Raw genomic sequence first — 23,698 nt, 5'->3', positions numbered from 1 at the left:
CCATCTTAGTCTAAAATCAAAATTTTCAGCTGGTGGGCAAACATTTAGAAACCATCTCAAAGGTCCAAATGATGGGTTCTACCTGCACAAATGTATGCACTTAACTTAAACTCACCAGTTGTTCTTATAAGGCCTGAGTTTTGAGAGAGGAGTAAAAGTAGTCATCACAGACATTTTAGGAGGTTCTGCTTAAAATGATATGGTGTTCACGTTATTGGTGAGGAGATATATATAGCTAGTTAGGAAAGGGTAGGGTAAATGCCATCTAATTATGAAAGATTTCGTTAGTTGTGATCTTCTAGCATTAAAAAGCGAATATACAATTCGATTAGATTCCAAAATTCATTCGTTTATTAAAAATTATTGAAATAACATGATTACTGGTTTTTAATGAGTATATATTATACGTGATTTGCATGATTTGAATCAAACAAATAATCTTGTGGTAGATGATTGATATCGTAATTGTTGTGATGATTGCTTAGATATAGGAAAAGATATTGCAAGGTAATTTCGTTTAGGAAACTAATAAATGATTATTTTGATTTTGAACTTGATAATTTATAGTGCTTAATGCGAATTTTTTACATTTCACTGAGTTTAGATTACATAATTTCTAGTAATAATGATATTTAATAAGATAATATCGTTTTCTTCAGGCTTTCTTAAAGTATATAAAAATATATGGGAATAATGATATATATTATATTATTATGTTGTGTTTAAATGTAATCAAATGAATTTTGTTAAGTTCTAATATACTGGTTTTGATTCTGCAGAGAAAGATGAACTGAGGTATCCTCACAATGGAATTCGATGGTTAAGTAATATTATGAAAAGATATGTAGGAATGTATCTATTGACTCATTTGATTTTGTAGACCAAGAGGAAAGTAGCTATTGTATTTAGATAGTTAGGAAAACCCTAATTTCCCAGAGGTCACGGATATCTGCTAAACCACACGCCAAGCAATCAGAACACGAAATAAAGATGAGAAAAATAAGAAATCGAAAAAGTGAGCAAAATAGATCTTATTCTGAATCCGCGTTTGAGCGTTACAACAAGGTAAGAGCATGACACTACAAGAAAATTTTTATTTCTTAGCATGAGAAAACATCTATTATATGCTTTTATTAGCATTATTGAAACCGCTATGTCTACCCCAGCTATAAAAAGTCCATCATTTATGATATCAATTTCTCAAGGGCTATTGTATCATGGACTTATGACAGCAATATTTATTGTTTGCTATTAGTTACTATTTTCATTTATATTTTTAAATTATAAATTAATATATTTTTATCAAATTAATAATTAAAATATATTTCAAATATAATTGGTTTGATAAGGAAATTGGTTTATTATTAAAATCGTGATTTACAAATTATATCAGTTTACACACAAGCCCGGTTTACACTGGTTTACACATAGACCCGGTTTAGAAATCTAAACCTGAAAAACAAAATGAAGAACCCTAGATCTAAACTCTTCGCCGTCAACTTCAACTCCATCGATTTCTTCTTCTTTTCTTCTTCTTCTACCTCGTCGTCTTTGAACAGCCACCGTCAAACCTCACCATTGTCTCTGAACCAACTCCATGAAGCTCTTCACGTCCACTGTGTCTCATCTATCTCTCCTCTATGGCTTCTCATCTATATCTCCTCATCGTCTATGAACCAACTGCATCTCCCAGCCGCTAACGACCCACCGCTTCTGCTACATCCTCCTCCATCAGGCTCCTCTGCCTTGTCCACCTTCATCTAACAAGAAGAACAAAAAATCAAACTCAAAACACAGAAAAAGAGAGTTAATAACACAGAGTGAGAGAGATAGAGAGAGATGTGACCAGTAATGGTGGTGACGAGCAGTGGCGGTGGCGACATCGGTGAAGGCAGAGACTGGCCAAGACGGATCTGAGATGCAGTAGAGATGCTCATCAGGCGCAGAGCTTCATCTCGGCCAAATCAAAACGGCTCGTCTGTGGGGTTCGTCCTCGGGTTCATGAGGAGGCGAAGCTTGGCGTTGAAGACAATGGGTTTACGAGAGAGAGATTCCATAGAAGAGGAAGCAAGGAAGAGTGAGATTTGACAGAAGAGGAAGAACGCAAAAAATAAAATGAAAACTAAAGAGCCGAGCGACAGAGAGATGAAGAAGCACAAATTGGATGAATCTGGGTCATCGAATAATATTAATCAATGGTTTATATTGCCAATCCACACACTACTAGTATTAGCCAATGGAAAAATAGATGAGAGATTACTAATTTTATTTATTTTTATTGTAGTTTCTCTTCTTTCTTGGCAACTATTGTAATTTTAATATTATAATATTTTTAAGAAAATGTAAATATAAATTTTTAGAGATTATATAAATTAATTAATCTTTGAGGTTGAAAAATTGTAGTTAAGATTCAGTTTATGTAATTTAAAGTCAAAATTTTAATGTTAGGAATATAACGTGCAAGGTTTAGATTTGAATAGATTAGAGTTTTAAAGATTATGTTTAGGGTTTAGGGTTTCAAATAGGGGTAACAAAAAGGTAATTTTCTTTTATTTAATCTTTCAGCATTTTGTTAATTAACTTGTTTGTTAAATTTAGGATAAATATTTGAAAATTAAATTTATAAACTTAAAACCGTTAATATAGAGTAAATTTTCATCTAATAATTAGATTATTTACTACATTGTAAAGTTAATGTTTATGATATAGAGTTCAAAGTTTAAATTTGGGGTTTGAGGTTAAGATTAAGACTTGGACTACGTTTTTAAAAATTAAGTTTAGATATTAGATTAAGTTGAGATTATTTTTGAAAATATTAGATTTGTAGTTTATGTGTGTAAGATTTGATGTTTAAGTTTGAATATATTAGTTTAAGTGTTTAGATTTATAATTTGTGGTATAGTACATAGGGTTTGAAGTATATTTTAGGTTTTCTAGAGTAGGGTTTGGAATTTTAATTTTAATTTAAGGTTTATAAATGTAAAAAGTGATTATTAAATATAAATGTTAAGACTTAGTTATAAAGTTAAAGTTACTAAAGCAAAGAAGTTTAAAAATTAAAAATTGTGTAAGATATAAAAATTAAGTATGATTTGGTTTGTAGTTTAGATTTAAAGATTAATGTTTTAAATATAATTTTTGAAAAATTGTTTATCTTAGCATAAGAAAAATGCTATAATATGTTTTTGATATCATGTATCCGACGCTTAAATCTAATTTTTGGCTAAGTATTGGCAGTATCAATGATTTTCCCTTTCCGCTCACTAATTTTCCACAACATCGATAATTAACTGCTATCAATATAAACAAAATTAAAAAATTAATCATTCATAGCAGTTTAGAAAACAATGCTATCATAATGTGCTATTAATACCACTTTTTTTTGTAGTGTGGGCTACGAGAGTTGTCGGCGAGATTCGTAGTTCTAAAACCCTAAGACTGCAAGACCTAATTGACGCGCAGCTCGAATAACAAAAACAGAAAATTGCCTAAAATTGCCTAAACTTTGAAAACGCTTATGCGGATTCAGAGTTCATTTACATGGAAAGGCATTAAGAAGCGAGTTCAGGATTATGTGGCAGCTTGTGAAGTGTGTCAAACTCATAAGCATTCAACCTTGTCTCCAGCAGGGCTCTTACAACCTTTACCGATTCCAAATCAGATCTGGGAAGACATAAGTATGGATTTTATAGAAGAATTTCCCACGTCTTATGGCATCAACGTTATTCTGGTAGTAGTGGATCGGTTGAGTAAAGGTGCTCATTTCATAGGACTGAAACATCCATTTACTTCAGCGGATGTGGCGAAAAAGTTTGTTATGGAGATAGTTCAACTTCATGGCTATCCTAGCATTATTGTATCTGACAGAGATCGGTTGTTCTTGAGTAATTTCTGGCGTGATTGTTTCAAATTGGCAGGGACAAGCTTAAAGTACAGTACAGCTTTTCATCCTCAAACAGATGGACAAACGGAGGTGTTGAATCGATGTTTAGAGACCTATCTGAGATGCTACGCTTCAGCTCATCCTCGAACTTGGTCTCAGTTTCTTTCTTGGGTTGAGTATTGGTACAATACATCATTTCATTCTGCGTTTAAGGCTACACCTTTCAAGGTTATGTATGGACGGGATCCTCCTAAGTTGGTGAAGTTTGAGTTTGGTTCCACGAAGAATTTTGATTTGGAAGAATCCTTATTACAGTGTGATGAAATGTTGTTGACGTTGAAAGAGAGCTTGGTGCGCGCTCAAGAGATAATGAAACGACAAGCTGATAAGCATCGCAGAGACGTGGAGTTACAAGTGGGAGATTTGGTTTATCTTAAGTTGAGACCTTACAGACAACAATCAGTTTCAAAGAGGTTCTTTCAGAAGTTAGCAGTGAAGTTTTACGGTCCTTATAAGGTGTTAGAGCGAATTGGTAAAACAGCTTACAGATTGGAGTTACCAATAGGATCTCGTATACATCCAGTATTTCATATTTTACAGATTAAGAAGATGATAGGTGATCACAGTGTGGTTTCCACATTACCACCGGAGTGTTTGGGAGAGAAGTTTGATGATTGGAGTCCGGAGGAGTTGTTAGCTAAACGTCATAATGAAACAGGGGCTTTGGAGTTGTTGGTTCATTGGAAAGACCGGCCTATCACGGATGATTCATGGGTGTCTTCACGGGAGTTTGTTGCACGTTTTCCTTCTTACAAGCTTGAGGGCAAGCTTGGTTTCGATGGACGAGGTATTGATAGGTACCATCAGTCTTACGTGCGCAGGAAGAAGACTGAAAGTGATTCAAGAAAAGGAGATGACGTGGCAGTGAACGTTGGGAATTCAAAAGACTTGGGCGAACCTTCTGAGTCAGCCAGAGGCTTTGCCGTTAGATCCGGAAAAGCCAAGTGAAGAAAGAGAGCTAAGGATTCAGCTTTAAATAAACTTGTATTCGCATTTAGATTCTTTATGCTTGTTGTTGTATGTTCTTGACGATATGAGTCAGAACTTCTCGTTCGCCATGAGAACGATGATCTGAAGTTATGATCGCTATGAGATTGTAATTCCAGATTGTACTTCAAGTTATTCATCTTTCATTGATTCTTAATACAAATCATAGAGTTTACAGAGTTATCGACATCAAGACTCTATCAGTTTTCATGGACTACGATATCCAACCAACCATCGATTATTTCAACTGGTTAGTGTTTCTGTATGCAACAGTTTTATGTTTTGACATTTTCGAGTGATGCTTAAATGTAGCTTCACTCCAGTGACTGGCAAAGATTGGGTTCTAACCCAAAGATTGCTAATCTGTTAATGTGGAGGTAGTAACTAAGGCCGAGACAATGACTATTAGGGAAATATTCGCCTATATCAAGCAGAAATCTGCAAAGGTAAAATTACTGCTCTAGATTTCTCATTCAAAATGAGATGCTTAGCTACTAAAATCACCTCCTTTAACACGATTGCAATGATTTATTTGGGTGCATGGCCACAATTGACGATGTTCTGTGTTACTCTTCTTGGTATTACATTGCCTGCAGTGACTGTAAAATTAAGGCCACCAGAGGTCCTTCTTCATTGATGTGCCCAAAATGTGGCAACATTAACGTAATCAATGTTGCACAGTATGAGCTCTAAACTTGCTAATAACTTATGTTTTGTTTGGAATTAACTCCTGTTTTCTCTTAGTGACAGGTACCTAGCAAAGATCTCTGTCTACGACAATAACGACCAGGCTGTCTTCGCCCTTCTTGGTGATGCAGGACGTGAGTAGACTAGGAAGCATGGCTCAGGATTAGTTGATAGCTACTTTGAGGTAACTTGCCATCGAAATATACATCACCAACTGATTATTTAATTTCACATTGCTTTTTCTGGAATGTTAGGCTGATAAAAATAGGAGCTGGTGACCATGAGATGCCTGTCCCCCAAGCTTTAATCACACCATTGGCCAGACACATAAGTTCAGTGTCAAGGTATCTGAGTACAACTTAACAGGAAAGACTCAGACTATAATTGTCACAAAGGTTCTCTCTCCAGCAGTTCTTCCACCTGTAGCATCATCAGATGAAAACCCACTTGCTCCAACGTCCGAAGTAGCCTTGCTGTCTGCAAATGATGTTTGTGCATCTTCCAAAGCCTGTGGAAGTCTTGCTGCCTAGGGGGACAAAATTACCTGTAACAGTGAAGAACCAAAGAAAGCGAAGCGTTCTAAACATGGCAAGTAGAGCTTCCACCACTCATCTCAGAGATTGCGCCTTCATTGAAGTTTCAATCTTCCTGTTTGAGATTTGACTAAAGCTTTTCTTTATTTTACATCTCTCCGTGTTGTTTTTTTTTTCTTCCTGCAAACATATACTTATTTGGTTAAGTTTTTTCCAACCTAAATTAATAATGAGGATATCTTTTTTGCCATACATACAACTCCTTCACGTAAAAAGAAGATTCAATATTTAGACAATAAATTCCCCCGACTGCCTCTGAAAAGAGGGTCTTAATTAGACCCGACCTGTCAGCTACTGTCAGGTATGTGGAGAGAAAGATGAAACTTTAAACCATGCTCTGTGTTTGAATGTAGGGTAGCTCAGAAATTTGGAAGTTGTCAAATACAAAGTTTTGCTCTGCAATAATGTTGTTTTAAAACTTGGAGTCCTTAATAAGATTTGATAAAGGAGAAGCAAGATGAGAGCATAAATATGTTTATAGGGTGGAGAATATGGAAACATGCTTATATTTGAAAACAATAGAGAACATAGAATCCACCTTATAAAGAATGCAATCATGGACTTCAAGTTATGGAAGGAGGCAATGAATATAAACTTGAAAGAAGAAGATAACCCTCAGGCTGTCCATGAGAGAGAGAGAAAAAAGAAGACAAAAGAGGAAATCCTGAGAGAAGGAAAAGTATACACTTGCATAGTAGATACGTCATGGATATCGTCAAATGAGAAAAAAAATAGAAATAGGTTAGACAATGTACAAGAAAGATGGAAGCAAGTACTTCCAAGGAAATTCCTCACTGGATCCTACTAACTCCTCACTGGAAGCTGAGGCAATAGCTCTACTAACGGCAGTCCAACAACTTGGGAGGCTTTCTTACAAGCATGTAACATTTCAAGGAGACTGCAAAGTGTGATGTGTTGTTTTTTTTATTTGTAACACAGTGTGATGTGTTGTTAAAGCTACTATTTATGTTAACATAGAGGCCCAAAGATTCAGTTTCATTTACTGTATACATATGGAAGACGTAGGATCCACTCTCAAAACATTGGATCTCCCAAATCCAAAGAGAACCATACTACATTGTATTGTTGTTTACGGTAAGAATTTCAGTCGTACTTGAAGGATATCACAATTAATACCATATTTTGTATATAAGTTTCATTGTTATGTGTTTAGGAAAATGCTGAGATATGTAATAGTAAGGTGAATTGTTTGCTAATGTTTCTTACAATCAATTCGAAAATAATTGATGAGTATCATGATTCCGAATAGAACATCTATCATCTTATTTTTTTATTTTTGAAAAACAGCTGAATTTTGTCATCCAATTATGTATTGGCCATATCCCCTATTCTATAATTCGACTTTTAAAATTTGACTTACAAATAAGAAATTTATGAATTTAAAACAAGATCAATGAAGTGCATATGAACGAAGAAATAATCCTTTACCATTAAATTTGAAGGAGAATGTTTCTGATCAATTAAGATTATTTATTTAAAAGATGTTTTATTATTTGAATTAGTATCTAGGTGTTTAAATGAAATAAATTTTTAATTTATTTTATTAAGCTGCAGCAATGGTATATTAGTATCTTAAAAATGTAGTTTCAAAAAATTGTAATAGGAAGTAGTTTTCATAATTTACGTCCCAGGTAACAATATAAAAAGTTGCCCTAAGAAAAATAAAATTAAATGGTCAACTAAAGATAATGCTGAGGTGAAGATTATCATTAAGAAAACACAACCGAGAACAATTTTCCGCGCAACATCTTACGAGTTTTCTATGTATTCTGAACTCAATTTTGGTACAGTATAACTTTTATAAGTTAATGTTCGATTAATTAATAATCTCTATAAATTAATAAATTTCGCCGATCTCAACTTGGACCGGTTCAAAATCTGACATAAATCGATAAAATAATAAGATAATATTTTTTTAGAAAATTCTATGCAAATATATGGTCTCATTAAAATTATAAATTAACAATTTCTATATATTCATATTTTATATAAGTAAGAACCTACTATTATATTGTTTTTTATATTCACAATAGAATTGTTTTTATATTTTCTCAACACTTAATAATTTTTTGATGAAATTTAGTAATATTATATCTAAAACCTCATTAAAGTTATATGCGATATATATTATATACACCAAATAATATAATAAAATTAATACAAATGTGAAATTTCAAAAAAAATAACAATCAATGTCTATACACTAAAATCAAATATTTTTCTTATCTTAGAATAAATATATCTTAAAAAAAGAAATCTAAATAAGGGAACTTTTGTAAAATAATATCTTTATAAATTAATAAAATTTCAAAGTTTCAACATTATTAATTTATATAGGTTCTACTGTATTTTGGCAAACGAATAGAAATATTTTATTACAAAAATGCGAGAAAATAAAGATATACGCAAAATTCAAACAACAAAAATCAGAGTATGTCTCTCTTCTTATACTATATCCTACATACTAGATAGTTTATGAACACAAGAAGAATCTACAATATTTGATGATTACACAACAAAATCATTAATAAAATTTAAATAGTAATTATCCGCGCGTAGCGCGGAAAACGACATAGTGGTTTTAGAAAGTGATCTCTACAAAATAAAGACAAATAATAATAGGTATTAACAATTTTTTAAATGATAGTAATAAAATAATAACCTTTTAACAGACAAAAGACAAAATAGCAATGTCAGCAAGAAAAAGTAAATAGAAATGTATAACAATTCTATAAAATACGGATTTGTTATCATATATATCCTATTAACATAATTTGGGAAAATATCTAGAAGGATTTGTTATCATATGTATCCTTCCTGTCATCCTTTTAGAGTAATTATCATAGTTGTGGAGGCATATCTATTGTCTGTCTTCTATTATAAATGGTGTGGATAAGTTATAATTGATATTTAAGGTCATAACTTGTGAACAAGAGTAGAAAGCACCATCAAGAAATTTGTAAATTTCTCGAGGTAATATTACTATCGCTGATTACTATGTCTTTTCTATTAAGATAACTCTATATATTAGATGTGTTTTTAGACGTGCCATAAAAAGTTGTATGTTTTTTAGCTTTGAGTTTGTCATGTCGCCATGAAGACAAAGGAGATAGAAGACAACAATAACGAAGGAGTGATCACAACCTTCAGACATAGCTTGGACTCAATCCCTCTTGATCTAATAAGCGATATACTCTTAAAATTTCCTGCAAAATCCCTTGTCAAGTTCACATGTGTATCAAATACATGGTACTCCATAATCCGCACCCAAATGTTCATAAAAACTTTCATGTCAATGTCAATCTCTCGACCTCGTATCCTTCTCACCTTCAAACGTTGGTTACGGCGAAAATGAACTGCTCTTCTTTTCGTCGCCTGATACTTCTCAAGTATCAAATGATTCATCATCAGTAGTGTCCAGACACGAGATGGTGATATCAAGAACCTCTCTTGGTGATTACATAATCCATAGTCCTTAAACTTACCCGAGGATCATCGTTTTGACCATGGTACAATGAAATGTTACATGCATTTGGGATACAATGCAAGCAGTGATAAGTACAAAGTGTTGCGAATGGTCACCCAACCGGGGAGCAACTTAGTTTCTGAGCATAGTGTGTATACATTGGAACGTAAACAATGTTCTTATTCTCCGTGGAGGCGCGTTGAAAGTGATATATCTAACTATATTCCTAGTACATTATAAATTGAGATAACACTCGTGCGCGGATGCACTGATTAAAACCCAAAACTGACTTATTTTTTCCTACAGTAGTTCCAAGTGCCCTTTCGTCTAGTAATGGTCTGTATTGGACCGGCCCAAAATTAACCCAAATAGGGTCCTTATATGACTGGTGAACCCATGGAAAGTAACATTCCAAAACTCTCTTGACAAATCACAATCTCTCTCTTTGTTTGACCGATCGAGTGCGATGGCGACAGAGGATGTGAACGAAGCCCTTGCGGCGGCGGAAGTACCGGCAACAGAGACGACGGAGAAGCAGCCTGCTCACAAGCTCGAAAGAAAGTGGAGTTTCTGGTTCGATAACCAATCCAAACCTAAGCAAGGCGCCGCCTGGGGAGCCTCCCTTCGCAAAGCCTATACCTTCGACACCGTCCAAGATTTCTGGGGGTTTGTTTCTCTTCTCCTTTTATTGTTAGCGATCTGTGATTTTCTTAGAAAGCTACATCTTCTTTTGCAGTTTGCACGAGACTATATTCATCCCTAGCAAATTGACGGCGAATGCTGAAATTCACATGTTCAAAGCTGGTGTTGAGCCCAAGTGGGAAGATCCTGAGTGTGCTCATGGCGGAAAGTGGACTTATGTTGTTGCCAACAACAGGAAGCCTGCTTTAGACAAGGCTTGGCTTGAAACTGTACTCATCTTCTTCCCCTTCTTCTTGTAGTTTAGATAATATTGCATCTGGTAATGACATGTTTTCTCTGGCAGTTGATGGCTCTTGTCGGAGAGCAATTTGATGAGGCTGATGAGATTTGTGGTGTGGTTGCTAGTGCGCGCCCAAAGCAGGACAAGCTCTCCTTGTGGACAAGGACCAAATCTAATGAAGCTGTTCTGGTATGATGCTTGTCTTCTCTCACTATGGTGTTGTTGGATTGCTGTTTTCTTCTACTTGTTATCCGGTGCGATCTCCCATTATTGTTTGATTATCTTGTTCCAATTTTTTGTTTTGCGTACTGGTGGTGTACGAAGAAGTATGCTTGTACAATATGTTAGCGTTGTTGAATGTGTTAATTGCTTACTATAGTAAAACAGTTTAAGCTGTTGACTATGTTAATATTCTCTTCGATACACACACTTAGAATGGATAACTATCTTGTTTCTTTATCCTTTGGAGTTTCACCAGCTTATTATCGATCGAGATACTTCTTCTCATTTGAATTACCATTCAAGATTAATATTTATATACATTGAAAGTATATGTTTGTTTAACGATATATCTATTAGTCTTGCTTTTTTTAGTTCATTCGCAGTATAAACGTAGCTCTATTTATTAGAGGCCATCTCTTTAGAACTTGGCAGTAATGTAATATGTCGAAGTGTGGTTTATGAATCTGTCTGATGAAATTACTACTTTGTTGTTTGTTATTGTAAATCCAGATGGGTATTGGGAAGAAGTGGAAGGAGATACTTGATGTCACCGACAAGATAACTTTCACTAACCATGTAACTTAACTTTCTCCACATTGAGGCTAATTATTTTTGTTCATCTTACGTGGCTTACTAAAATGTGGTTTACGTATATATATAGGATGATTCTAGAAGAACTCGGTTCACTGTCTGAGGAGAAGACACAAGTGTGGTGAGACCTGAGGAAGATGCAATCTAGCTTTGTCTTGCATTACTCATAGCTGAGAGCCTGAGACCTTTAGGGACACTCACTTTGAGGTGTAACTCTACAAATTTTTATTTTTCACTGGAAAGAAGCTTTTTAATATTTAGTTCAGTTATATCTTTTTGGAAGCATCAAATTTTGGACACACTCTCTCTTAAATCAAATGTCTGATTTTTAATGCCATTTTGTATTTTCATTGTTACATTCCAAAAACGGACAACTGTTTTAGTTGTATGCTTTGAAGATGTGGTTAATGTCACCACAAAACAAAACCACTCACTATTTACAATGTAAATCTGACCAAGTTCGTCACTCTAGAACGGTTGAGAGGGGATAAGCCTTGCTGATCGAATGGTGACACATGAGATGCAAAGGCTCTTGATACTCCTAGTTCTCCTTCTCTAAATAGAATACACCAAAGAGATTGAATTTTGATTTGTTGGATATTACACACCAACTTGATCTAAACTTAGAGAGAGATTTTTGATCAAAAAAATTAGATAGATTTTTTTTTAACGCTGTATAATTATGCTATTACACTTATGAGAAATATTACATACGATTCTACAACCGATAATTCTACCTGCCGTATGAGGATTCACGCCTGACTGCATCACCTGAGCCGTCCTATGAGATCCACGCTTGACAGTACTCCTTGCGCCATGCTACAGATCTCTTGTAAGTCTTTTTTCCCTTAATTTGCATATTTCCGTCTTTTCCACGAATTGAAACCCAGACCTCCTGATGTAGAAGCATTAATGAAACCTTGGTCAAACCACTGGACCAAAGGAGCTTCCACCAAAAAAAAATAAAAAAATAAAAAAATAAAAAAATAAAAAAAATAAAAAAATAAAAAAATAAAAAAATAAAAAAATTAGATAGATATCTTATTGATTTCGATCAGGAAATATTACATGCACAGCATCTAAAAAATACAAGGAGTAAAAAAAGCCTCCTCTTGGAAAAAAACAGTGTTTTTAAAACCGGACCGACCCGATGGTTGGACCGGATTCGACCATGAACCGGTTATATAGCCGGGTTGGTCTAGTAATTGGTTCGACCATGAACCGGCCACATAGTCTGATTATATTTCAAAGTTATTAAACCAATAAAAACCACTAAAACTATCGAAAATCTATAAATCATCCATATAAACAAGAAACTAATTTATATTTATAATATTTTATGTTCAAAATTGATTTATATTTTAACTATGCATCATGTTTACTAATATTACTTTTATATTTACATACTAAAAAAATATTAAACCATATTATTGAACCAGGTTTGATCCGGTCGAACCATATTGAACCGTGACCCAAAATATTTCCGGTTCAGCTTCCGGTCCGGTTTTAAAAACACTGGAAAAAACACAAAGACCAACTTAAATATTAAAGTCTGAATTTAGAAACTTAGATAAAAAAGAAATATAAGATATATATGTCTTGTTTGGACCGTAGATCAACAACCAAGTAATGTGAAGTAGCTTATGGTCTCGTTAAAAACCTTCATTTGAAAAATCTAGTGGAACAAACCAAAGGTAAGGAAACGAGCATGCACAAACTACACAAACTACTTGTTTAGTTGTTGATCAGCTTGAACTTGGACGGTCTTGGATGGTGGTTGAAATATAAAAATGATAGTGCTTCCATCTCGAACAATTTATTCTTTTTTTGCATCCTCACTACAAGATGTTCATGATCATGTTCATGCATCCATTCTGTTTGTTTTCCGTATGTCAGATTTTCCTCGGATTATAAATTACTGATAATATAAGCTATTGTTACTAATTCAATTCGATGTTTCTAAAACATCAAATCGAAACGCAAAGTGCAGAAAATCACTGACTAAGAAGGATCTTCTCACAAGTACGAACTCAATTGAACTACAAAATTGTTATAGAACAAGAAAAAGATGTTTACAATACTTTTCTGAATGAATCAAGTGAAAATAAAAAAAAATAGTTTTATAAAACGAACACTCGTCAGTAGATGCCACACATCGTAGTTTGATTGATCCGCGCTTAACAGCCTAACGACCTCAACAAACTTCTCTCCGCGTCCACTCTTATTCTGCCACTTGTTATTATGCATATCCTTCCTATGTTTCCATGTAACAAAAATTCCCTCCTTAGAAAACCTTGTACACAAGGTTAGATTTGAAACCGTGGATACTTCTGTTGAATATCAAACAAGTACACCCATGTTACTTCATCTGCTGACTTATTTACCTCCTGAATCAATACCATAGTTGTTGTTTGACCTTGACTTTGTACCACCTTCTGTGCCAAACAAAACTATGGTTCCTTAATCATTATGTCCCTTACCACAGTAGGTAATTGGTTTGTAGTCGTAACATTCCCCACTAATCTCTTCAGTTGAGACACATGAAACACCGGGTGAACCTGTGAAAGTGGATGTAGTTGTAGCTTGTAAGCTATTGGTCCTATTTTATCCAATATTAAATAAGGACCATAGTACTTCAGTGAAATATTGTGTGATAGTCTATTGACCACTGATTGATGTCTGTAAGGCTGCAATTTAAAAAAAAAACAAAAAAACCTAATCCTCTATCTCAAAATAACTTTCACTACGTCTTCTATGTGGAATTTGTTTCATTATATGATGTGCCATTAATAGATAAAACTTCAGTATCAACAACATATCTTCCCTGTCCTTGAGACACTTTGCCACTATTTGAACTTTAGACTTTCTAGGAAGATAAGGTAGATGGATTGGAGGAGATTGTCCATACACAACTTCATAAGGTGTAGCTTGAATAGCCGAATGAAAACTTGTGTTGTACCAAAATTATGCAAGTGGTAACCATTTACTCCATAAAGTTGATTTATCACTTGTCATGCAACGAAGATACGTCTCGAGACACATATTAACAACCTATGATTGACCGGCACTTTGAGGATGATAGCTTGTAGAAAGATTTAATGCACATCTTTAAGGATGTGAGGAGTGAGTGTTTCACTCAGTGAGACAGGATTCCCTATCTAGCATATACAACTACCCGTCATCCCAAACTCAATCCCAAACACAAGCAAGACGGATAGTTCATCAATCAATAATCAAAATATTAAAGCATAAATGTTGGAAGCATTAAACCATTAAACCATAATAAATTGAACACTCTTCATGAGTGTCATCACATCAACCAAATATATATCCTAGGGCCCAACAGAATCATTCTTCCTTCACACAAGGGACACCGGCAATCCCTTCACTATTACACCACACAGGCGTAGGCGCTCGGGAATCACCCGGTCACGGTCCTCAATCGGAATCGTCGTTCCCCGGTCCTCTATCGGGCTCGCCGGGGGCTGTCAGATCCACATGTGACAGTCGGCATTGGTGATCAAGCTAAGCTAAACCGAGCCCACCACTTCCCGGACCACGATCGGCTTAGTGGTACCATTTGAGGAAGCAATGACCTGCAACTACTAGAACCACCACGAGGTTCTCACACAATAGTACCAACACGAGGTACATACCATAACAACATACAATAATCACACAATCACACAATCACAATAACTCGAGTGCTTAGACTAGTCTTGCTATCCACTTAGTCCAGACATTGTCTCAAGCCTCAGAACCACAAACTGATACCTAGACCAGTCTGGCTTCCATAGCTCAAGAACCGTCTCCGATGTCAGGAACCTTCATTAAAATTCATTAACAAACAATTAACTGTGAGTCATCGATGTGGCTTGACTCTTTGATTCCAGATGTTGGCCAAACCCTTCTCAACCACTCCAAATCTTCGTCTTGATTCCGTACTGATAATCTTCTGCTCTTCGACAAATTGAGGCTGAGGTATGAAGGACAAGAAGAATTCACCACATCTTTCTCTGATTTTCTTCTGATTTTTTTCTCTTTTGCTCTCTGATTTTTTTCTCAAACTATGACTGATTTTTCTCTAGTATATATGTATATCACAGGACGTCCAGAGGAGAGAAGAAGGTAATTATAGCATAGTAGTTATTTCATCTGAGGGTTTTCTCTTTACACAAAGCAAGATGGTGAGCAGACATGTGGAGAGCTGCTTCATCAATCTCATCACAAAGTAGGACTGGGTGATGACAAGTGGAGAGCTGCTTCATCATTCTCAAAAATAAGCTGTTGTCCTTTCCCTCCTATGAAGAAAACTTTACTCAGACATGTGCTCCTCACGTGTCATGGTTCAGCAAGGAAGCAAACATGCAGCTTGTGATTTGCATGTGATCTTTAATGAGCTAGCAGACTAAGCAGCTTATAAGAAGCATGTGCATTTTTATGAAGAAGCAAGGCAATCAAACAGCTTATTTCTATCACATGACCATCTAAATGAATCAAGAAAGCAACCAGTTGCAGCTCACATGACTGATTTACTGAATTCCACCCACGGAACACCATCCATCTTTTTTTATCTACTGAATCTTCTCTTTTTTTTGTAGACGGGGTACTACAGTCATGTGCTCACATTGCGGTCATACAGGTCACGATAAGAAGAATTTTTGGCAGCTCATTGGGTTCCCCGAGTTGTGGACCGAGCATAGTCGCGAAGGAGAACGAAGTGGACGTGGTAGAAGTAGAAGACGTGGTCGAAGTCAACCACGGTCTAATGCGGCACTGGCTTTGCCTACTTCAGTACGAGGGACATGTGTTCCATCTTTATCAGCTGAGCAGTGGGCCTCATTAGCAGCTCTTCTTGATCATCAAAAGTATAATCCAGTTCCTGACAAACTTAATGGTAAGAAGCAGATAGGTGAGGTGATTCTTAATACTGGGGCATCTCATTACATGACTGGTGATGAGAGATTGCTGACACATTGCAACCAATAGCCAGTTGTCCCGTAAGTTTAACAGATGCACGTCAGGTGTTCATATCCATAAGTGGTTCACTGCGACTATCAGACGCCATTACTTTGTCTCACGTTCTTTTTGTTCCAAACTTGAACTACACACTGTTGTATGTTGAAAATTTTCTTAAGCAAACTGATTGTTTCGCAGTGTTTACTGATACAATGTGCATTTCACATGATCGTTTTACGAGGACAGTGAAAAACGGGGTGGTGTTTACGTTTATCATGATGTCATGATGGCATGAGGACACAAAGTCAAAGCTGCCGAGGACAAGACTTTGTAGCATCGGAGATTAGGGCCTCCCTCTTTTGGTGTTTTAGGATATTTACCATTTGTTTCTGGTGTTTTAGACAACTCCGATAAATTTGGAGGTTGTGAAATTTGTTTTAAATATAAACAGACTCGCGGGGTGTTTGCCGAGAGCATTAAATAAAGATTCAGTTCTTTTTGAGTTAATTCATGTTGATCTATGGAGCCCTTATCGTGAACCTTCTTCGTGTAGTGATGTGTATTTCCTGACCATAGTAGATGATATTTCACGTGCAGTTTGAATACATCTACTTCTTGAGAATACTGAAGTAAAGACTGTTTTGCCGAAATTTTGTCGCATGGTTCATCGGCAGTTTAGTCAAAATGTGCAGAAGGTCAGGAGCGACAATGGTACGGAGTTGATGTGTCTGTCAAAGTATTTCACAGAAAATGGTATTCTACATAACACCTCGTGTGTAGCGACTCCACAGAAAAATAGACGAGTGGAGCGCAAACATCTTCATATTCTGAACGTCTCGAGATCTTTGTTATTTGAGGCTAATCTTCCCATCAAGTTTTGGGGCGAGAGTGTCTGGGCTGCAGCGCGTGTCATTAGTAGGACTCCATTGAGTCTTTTAAATGGTAAAAATCCATGCGAGTGTTTGTATGGGAAGCCACCATCGTATGCGATATGAAAACCTTCGGCTGTCTTTGTTTTGATCACAATCTAGTGCTTGACAAAGACAACTTTAAAGAAAGAAGCAGATGTTGCGTCTTCGTTTGTTACCTTTTTAGAAAGCGTGGATGGAAGTTATATGATCTCGAAACAGAGGAGTTTTTCGTCTCAAGAAATGTAGAAGAAATTTATCCATATCACACTGAAAAGAATGACCCGAACCAGACTCTTTTCGTATCTCGGTTCATGTTATCGGAGATTATGAGATATTACTGGCTGTGACGGAGTCTAGGGAGAGCTCGCAAGAAGTAGTGTCTAGTACAGACGAAGTTGACGTTGCTATTCTAATGGTTCAAGAAGTAGAAGCAACACAGTCAGGACTTTCCACTCAGTGGTGGCGACACTGAAGCTAACTCGAAAAAATTAACAAAAACAATATTTTTTTTTTTAACCATTAAGTTCAAAAAAAAATCAATAATCTTTTATAAATTATGAAAATTGTTGTCGTGCTATCATAAAAAGTATCAGACTCTTGCTTAATTATGTTTAAATTTTGTTTTGGCTTCTCCACGTCAGCATCATCTCTTGATGCTTCGGACTCGTCTGCGTTCTTCTTTCGCTCGAGTCTCTTTTGATAATAGCATCTCTAGGTCTTATCATGGCCACAAGGGATTCTTGCCTTATCCTTGGCCTTTGTATTCTGACCTCAATTCTCACATTGTTAGGATATTTTCTTATGTATCCATCGCTTGTGGTGGTCTGCTCTTTGATACCTACTGGTATCTTTCTCTGTTATGAGCTTTTTCATGAACTATGTACTTCTCAATAATCATTTCAATGAAGTACTAAAAGGGGGATACTTGAGACCTAACTAAAACCGTGTTCTCAAATGATAATATGAAGATTCCCAGATTAGGACATTCCCTTAATTTAAAACTCCTATAATTCTCTCCTCCAGTTAAAATCATTATGCCCTCACCTCCTAAACGTTGTCAACAATTTGATTGTTGCCGAGTCACACCCACTTGATAGACACTTAAGAATATCTATACTATTAAAGCAGGATCCTGTTATCATAATTACCTTAAGGGCATGTTTCCTTCACTAACATTGCATGTTTCATTAAGGACAATTAAGTAATATTAATAACAAATCTATATTGGGTCATTATTTTTGGATCCAGCCCAAATCAAATCTCTCTTGGGCCATTTGGGCCTATTAAAAAATCAGATTCAATTCTCACTTTTTTTTTTCCTTTGGACCATTGAGTCCAAGTTCAAATAATTTTTTTTCAACTATTCTTAATTATTATTTTTTTCTTTTCTTAATATAATTTAAGCATTCATAAAAATAATTGAATTTTTTTATTGAAAAGTATAAATCTTTATTAAAAGTATATAATTTTTTAATTAAAATATTAACCCCATAATAAAATTAATTTATCAGAGTTATACCAACTTAATTCATTGAAAAAATAAAATTTAATTTTTTTTAACATAAATAGTCATTTAAAATGAAATACGATAAATAAAGATAAAATTTTTAAGTCTTTTATAAAATAAAACACAAATATATGAAAATGTGACATTTACTAAATATTTGTCAATTGAAAAAAAAAACAAAAATAAACCCGCGCTTTGAAAGCGCGGATCAAAATCTAGTTTATTATTAAGTGTCAATCACCGCTTGACAGCGGAAGAACTAGAGGTATGTTGATTCTGAGAATACCTGAAAAACTACGATAACATAACGATTTTATTTAGTTTAAGAATACTTAAGAATCGATGTCTTCTTAAATTCGTTTAGATCACCAATGATCTACCGAAAACAAAGAATAAAGAGAAAACTCTCAATTTTATTAATCAAATCATAAACTCATCAACTACATAAAACCATAACCGCAAAGACTATATATAAAAAAACATAAAAATTCTAAAATATTAGAGATAATTATCTTAATAATAAATAAAACACTAAATAAATAAGATATTTGTTCTAAATATCCTCTCGGCATCACTAGTGCAACACAATCATTTTAAAAATGAAGTGTATGTCCATCGCCGAATGTCCACTATATGGTTTCGTGTCAAGCACTAGCGTCATATAATGATTGTAATTTTGGAAGGACTATCAAATTCCAACTATTTTACGTGTCCAATGCACGTTGTCATATGAAATAAACAAACATAAATAGAAAAGAAGTGAACCAGAACGCGTCTTTGTTAAGACCAAATGTATTTTTTTATTAACTTCTTTAGACCAAGTTGTGTTACAATAATACTTCCGCTTGCTTCGAATGGATCAAACAAAAGAAAAACAAATAGAAAAAAATAATCAACTTTTTTTTTTTTGTAACTTGGCTTAAAAATAATCAACTTAACCCCACGAAAAGACCCTTTTAAACAAAACCTATTCTAGAATTTTGTTTTAGATTTTTGATGGACGAAAGACATTATCTACATCTTATGTTTTGAAAAGACAAACTACAAATGTAAAAGAAAAAGAGAAACTCAGTACCGTTCCCCTCCGGCCTCATTACGCATTGGTGAATTTAACCCGTTTCTCAAAGTTAACCGGTGGTTTCGTGCCGTATGGACCGGAGACCGGTACTTATTATGATGTTGATCACTCTTATGAACATTGCGAGGCTTGTCCGAATTTTGAACACTTGACTCTTTAACTTCAAGGCTTGGCTTGGCAGGCGAGGAAGAGACCGTGTAAGTAAACGTCCCAATAGGAATATCATCGCCGTAATCTTTAATGTCCTGGAGAACCGAAACAACGGTGCTGATGCATGGCCTTCTGTTTGGTCGGTAGCTTAGGCATTGGTAAGCCAAAGCCGCTGCCTTTCTTGCACCCGTCGCTGAGTACTGATCTTCGAGCCTCGGGTCCATTATTCTCCCGAGTTTTCGTGGGTCGTTGAGCATTGGACGAGCCCAATCAACGAGGTTTTGTTCCCTTGACGATCTCTTTTTGTCTACCGACCTCCGACCTGTCAACAGCTCAAGTAACACAACCCCAAAGCTGTACACGTCACTCTTTGCCGTTAGATGGCCTGTCATTATATACTCTGGAGCGGCGTACCCTTGCGTGCCCATCACGCGTGTTGACACGTGCGTTTCGTCACCTTCTGGTCCGTCTTTTGCTAGCCCGAAATCAGAGAGCTTTGCTGTATAATCCTGAAATAATAATTGGAGATGAAAGATCATTAATTACCATTATTCAAATCCAACACTTTTGAATGATAATTTTGAGACTTGGTTGCTTACAGAATCTAACAAGATATTGGAGGCCTTGAAATCGCGGTAGATGACGGGCTTTTCTGCTTCGTGGAGAAACTGCAAACCCTTTGCAGCTCCGTGAGCGATCTTCATCCTCGTTAGCCATGGCAGCGATATAGAACACCCTGCATATTTAACAACTCATGTTCATCACTTCCTGTTCTAACAAAGAATCAATCATTTAATGATTAGTATTAATGATTTAGAACTTACTTCTGAATAGTTGAGACTCTAAACTCCCACGAGGCATGAACTCATAGACAAGAAGTCTATGTTCTTCCTCGCAGCAATACCCAATCAGCTTCACCAAATTTGGGTGCTTTAACTTCCCTAAAAATATAACCTCCGTCTGAATAAAAAAAAACATTTTAATACTCAATATTTTGTAAAAAAGAACAGATGATTATGGATACGAATGTACGAACCAGCCATTCACGGTGACCTTGAAGGCCATCTAGATCGAGAAGTTTAACGGCCACAGGCTGAGCTTTAAGACCAGGACGTAACTTGTCGTCGATGAACCCTTTGTGAACCGGACCGAACCCTCCTTCGCCGAGGAAGTTGCTTGAAGAGAAGCTTTGTGTTATGACTTTGAGCTCTGCCTGTGTGAAAACGTGGAGATCCGAACCGGCCAGAGAGATTGAAAGATCTTCAGACAAGGTTGAGGAACTTGGATCGCTTATGTCTAAAATCGACAACCCGAGAAATGATTTCTGTTTTGTTATTACACCATCACCGTCATTTTTCTTTACCTTTTTGGATGAACATATGTTGTCTGGATCCAAGAAACATAAAACCATTAGTGATCTCCAGGATAGTTTCTTCTTCACGGCCATAGTTTCTTGTTTTTTTGGGTTGCTGTTGTTTTTTTCTAATGGTTTTGGTTTGTAATGGGAGAAAGAGCTTTTAAAGTCTAAGGGGAAGAGACCACGACTTTCTAACTATTTCCAGTTTTATATTTTAATCTTAACTACTCGGTTTCCTTCTCAAGAACTTTTCTTACCAAAAAGGAAAAATAAATAGTTTACTCAGAGAAAGAGGGCGACGACTTCGTTCTGTGGGTTTATACCGCTTTCTAAAGTTTAACTGCGCCTGACATTGTCATTTAATTCGTACTTAGACAAGTTCATAGTCGTGAGTGGTTGGCTCCAAGGGGGAAAATGACACGTTTGCCCTTTTTCTTAAAGCTCCACATTAAAAAGAATTGGATAATGAGTTCTCTCTCCATTTTATAAAATGACCACCTCCAAAAGGTGGGTTTAGGTTGAAGTTATTACGAAAAAAAAAAGAAAAAAAAACAAAAAAATGATAAAATTAGACAGAACCGCTTCTTAATTAAGAGGATATAGAATCGGTTGAAACCCCATACGTGGTACATGTGTATTGGGTCGTTGCTTTCACACGAAAGAGAAATTTTTTTGTCCCTACTCTTTCTTCATTAATCTCACTTCTTCGTCATTATCGAAATCCCATCGCCGATGTTGTCGAAATCTCCAAAGGAGATGATGTTTGATCCGATTCTTTCATCGTCGATGTTCTCCTCCAAATCCGTCCATGCAATCACCATGAAGGGTCGGATTCTTTTATTTGTTTTGCCCTGTCTCGGCGGCAAGACTTGAGAGAGAGCAAAACGAGAAGCGAGCGATGGTGATCCGTGATCAAAGGCGTCGGGAAGTTTTTATTTGGAGGATGATCGGACGGCGTACTTGAATGAATCGAGTTGGTATGAGGAGGGACGACTCCATCCTGACTCGGTTTGTTGACTCAGTGTTTTCTCTATTCCGATTGGCTGAGTTTGAGATCATGTTTGTGCTCTTCTTCATTATAGCCTACGTCATCTTCAAAGATTTGGTAAATTCATTTAACGATCGGTAGAAAAATTTATTATTCATCTTAATTTTGAATCCATTTCGCATTAATCTTTGAGAATCACAAGAACCTGATTTAAATTCATAGACTTTAGCATGTGTGTTTCGCCTGAGTTCAATCTATGCACAAGAGGTGATGATATTGATAGATAATCTCATGGTTCGGAAGTATCTCGTTGATCCAATTACTTTACCTTATGGGTTTTGTAGGAACTCCATGGACAGAGGAAGAACATAGGATGTTCTTGCTAGGTTTACAAGAGCTATGTAAGAGAAGTTCTAGTCTCTCTGATATGATTACTGATGAGGTTAGTCTTTTATCCATTACTCTGATTTGGTTTCATGTAAGAGATACAGCTATGGTTTGTTTGATTAACTAAGTGATATGTTATTGTGTTCAATGGTAGAGATAAAGCTACTCACGGATCAAACATCATCAAACCGGATCAAAAACATCATCAAAGCAGCTCTCTTCTATGGCAAGAGGTTAGTAGAGTATCCTTTAATGCGTGTTAGTTGTGTGATTAGGTTGGGAATTAAATGGCCTTTAGAGTTTTGTAGTTGTGAGTTGGTTGTTTTAGTTTTAGGTTTACATTAACTATTGTGTTCAATGCGTAGAAGAGTTTTAGGTTTACATTAACTCTCCTTAACTCAGCTTTTAAAAGCGAACAACCCTTGCTTTCTCCTTTCATATCTCCTTCTCATTTGCTATTTCCTTTTAGATTTTAAACAAGATCTCCTTATGGATTCATATAGTCAACCTTCTAGCTTTTTAAACCTCTTAAACAGTCAATAACCAAATACTCAACACCCTAATCTGTATGTCAGCCAACAACCAAACATTGAACCTAGTATAGAACTCTCTACGTCTGATGCCTCTGTCTTCGGTACACAATGGGCTGAAGATGCAAATGAAGATGCACAAACTGTGTCTGGCCGTAAAGAAAGGTGGAAATGGTCACAAGTAGAAGATGTTGTGCTCATCAGTGCTTGGTTGAATACCTCCAGATACCCTGTAGTTGGGAATGAGCAAAAAGCAAACGAGTTGCATCCTATTTTTGGATCAAGTCCTAAGCTGGCTGGTTTGCAAAAGAGAGAGCCAAGTAACTGTAAACAAAAGTGGGGAAAGATTAATGAGGGTGTATGCAAGTTTGTAGGCTGTTATGATACTGCAACGAAACA

The 23,698-nt window shown here is 35.8% G+C and overlaps 2 protein-coding genes and 1 pseudogene across 2 annotated transcripts; 2 read left to right on the top strand and 1 right to left on the bottom strand.

The window, feature by feature from the left end:
* The first annotated feature begins 8,506 nt into the window (after window positions 1-8,506).
* Window positions 8,507-9,964, top strand: LOC111202172 (annotated as a pseudogene).
* Window positions 9,965-10,099: 135 nt separating this feature from the next.
* On the top strand, window positions 10,100-11,769 carry LOC106390790 (eukaryotic translation initiation factor). The gene is made up of 5 exons (XM_013831326.3): window positions 10,100-10,363; window positions 10,434-10,608; window positions 10,683-10,808; window positions 11,352-11,417; window positions 11,503-11,769. The coding sequence occupies exons 1-5, from the start codon at window positions 10,164-10,166 to the stop codon at window positions 11,533-11,535; spliced, it is 600 nt and encodes a 199-aa protein (XP_013686780.1). The 5' UTR covers window positions 10,100-10,163; the 3' UTR covers window positions 11,536-11,769.
* A 7,816-nt stretch (window positions 11,770-19,585) lies between these two features.
* LOC106392123 (serine/threonine-protein kinase PBL13-like) lies at window positions 19,586-21,680 on the bottom strand. The gene is made up of 4 exons (XM_013832898.3): window positions 21,074-21,680; window positions 20,862-20,997; window positions 20,637-20,773; window positions 19,586-20,546 (listed from the first exon to the last, which is right to left on the bottom strand). Exons 1-4 carry the CDS (start codon window positions 21,482-21,484, stop codon window positions 19,878-19,880), a joined length of 1,353 nt encoding a protein of 450 aa, XP_013688352.1. The 5' UTR covers window positions 21,485-21,680; the 3' UTR covers window positions 19,586-19,877.
* Window positions 21,681-23,698: the final 2,018 nt, after the last annotated feature.

The sequence above is a fragment of the Brassica napus genome, chromosome C4 (assembly GCF_020379485.1).
Source record: "Brassica napus cultivar Da-Ae chromosome C4, Da-Ae, whole genome shotgun sequence".
Classification (NCBI taxonomy): Eukaryota; Viridiplantae; Streptophyta; class Magnoliopsida; order Brassicales; family Brassicaceae; genus Brassica; species Brassica napus.
Note: the sequence above shows the minus strand (reverse complement) of the source record. Positions and strands in the feature narration are given on the sequence as shown.

What these genes read in the sequence shown, in the direction of transcription:
- LOC106392123 (XM_013832898.3), bottom strand. Translation starts at nt 21,484, where the DNA reads ATGGCCGTGAAGAAGAAACTATCCTGGAGATCACTAATGGTTTTATGT. An exon ending in AAGGTCACCGTGAATGGCTG is followed by an intron (nt 20,998 to 21,073) that starts GTTCGTACATTC and finishes TTTTTTATTCAG; the next exon opens with ACGGAGGTTATATTTTTAGG. An exon ending in AGAGTCTCAACTATTCAGAA is followed by an intron (nt 20,774 to 20,861) that starts GTAAGTTCTAAA and finishes TTAAATATGCAG; the next exon opens with GGTGTTCTATATCGCTGCCA.
- LOC106390790 (XM_013831326.3), top strand. Translation starts at nt 10,164, where the DNA reads ATGGCGACAGAGGATGTGAACGAAGCCCTTGCGGCGGCGGAAGTACCG. An exon ending in ACAAGGCTTGGCTTGAAACT is followed by an intron (nt 10,609 to 10,682) that starts GTACTCATCTTC and finishes TTTCTCTGGCAG; the next exon opens with TTGATGGCTCTTGTCGGAGA. An exon ending in AATCTAATGAAGCTGTTCTG is followed by an intron (nt 10,809 to 11,351) that starts GTATGATGCTTG and finishes TTGTAAATCCAG; the next exon opens with ATGGGTATTGGGAAGAAGTG.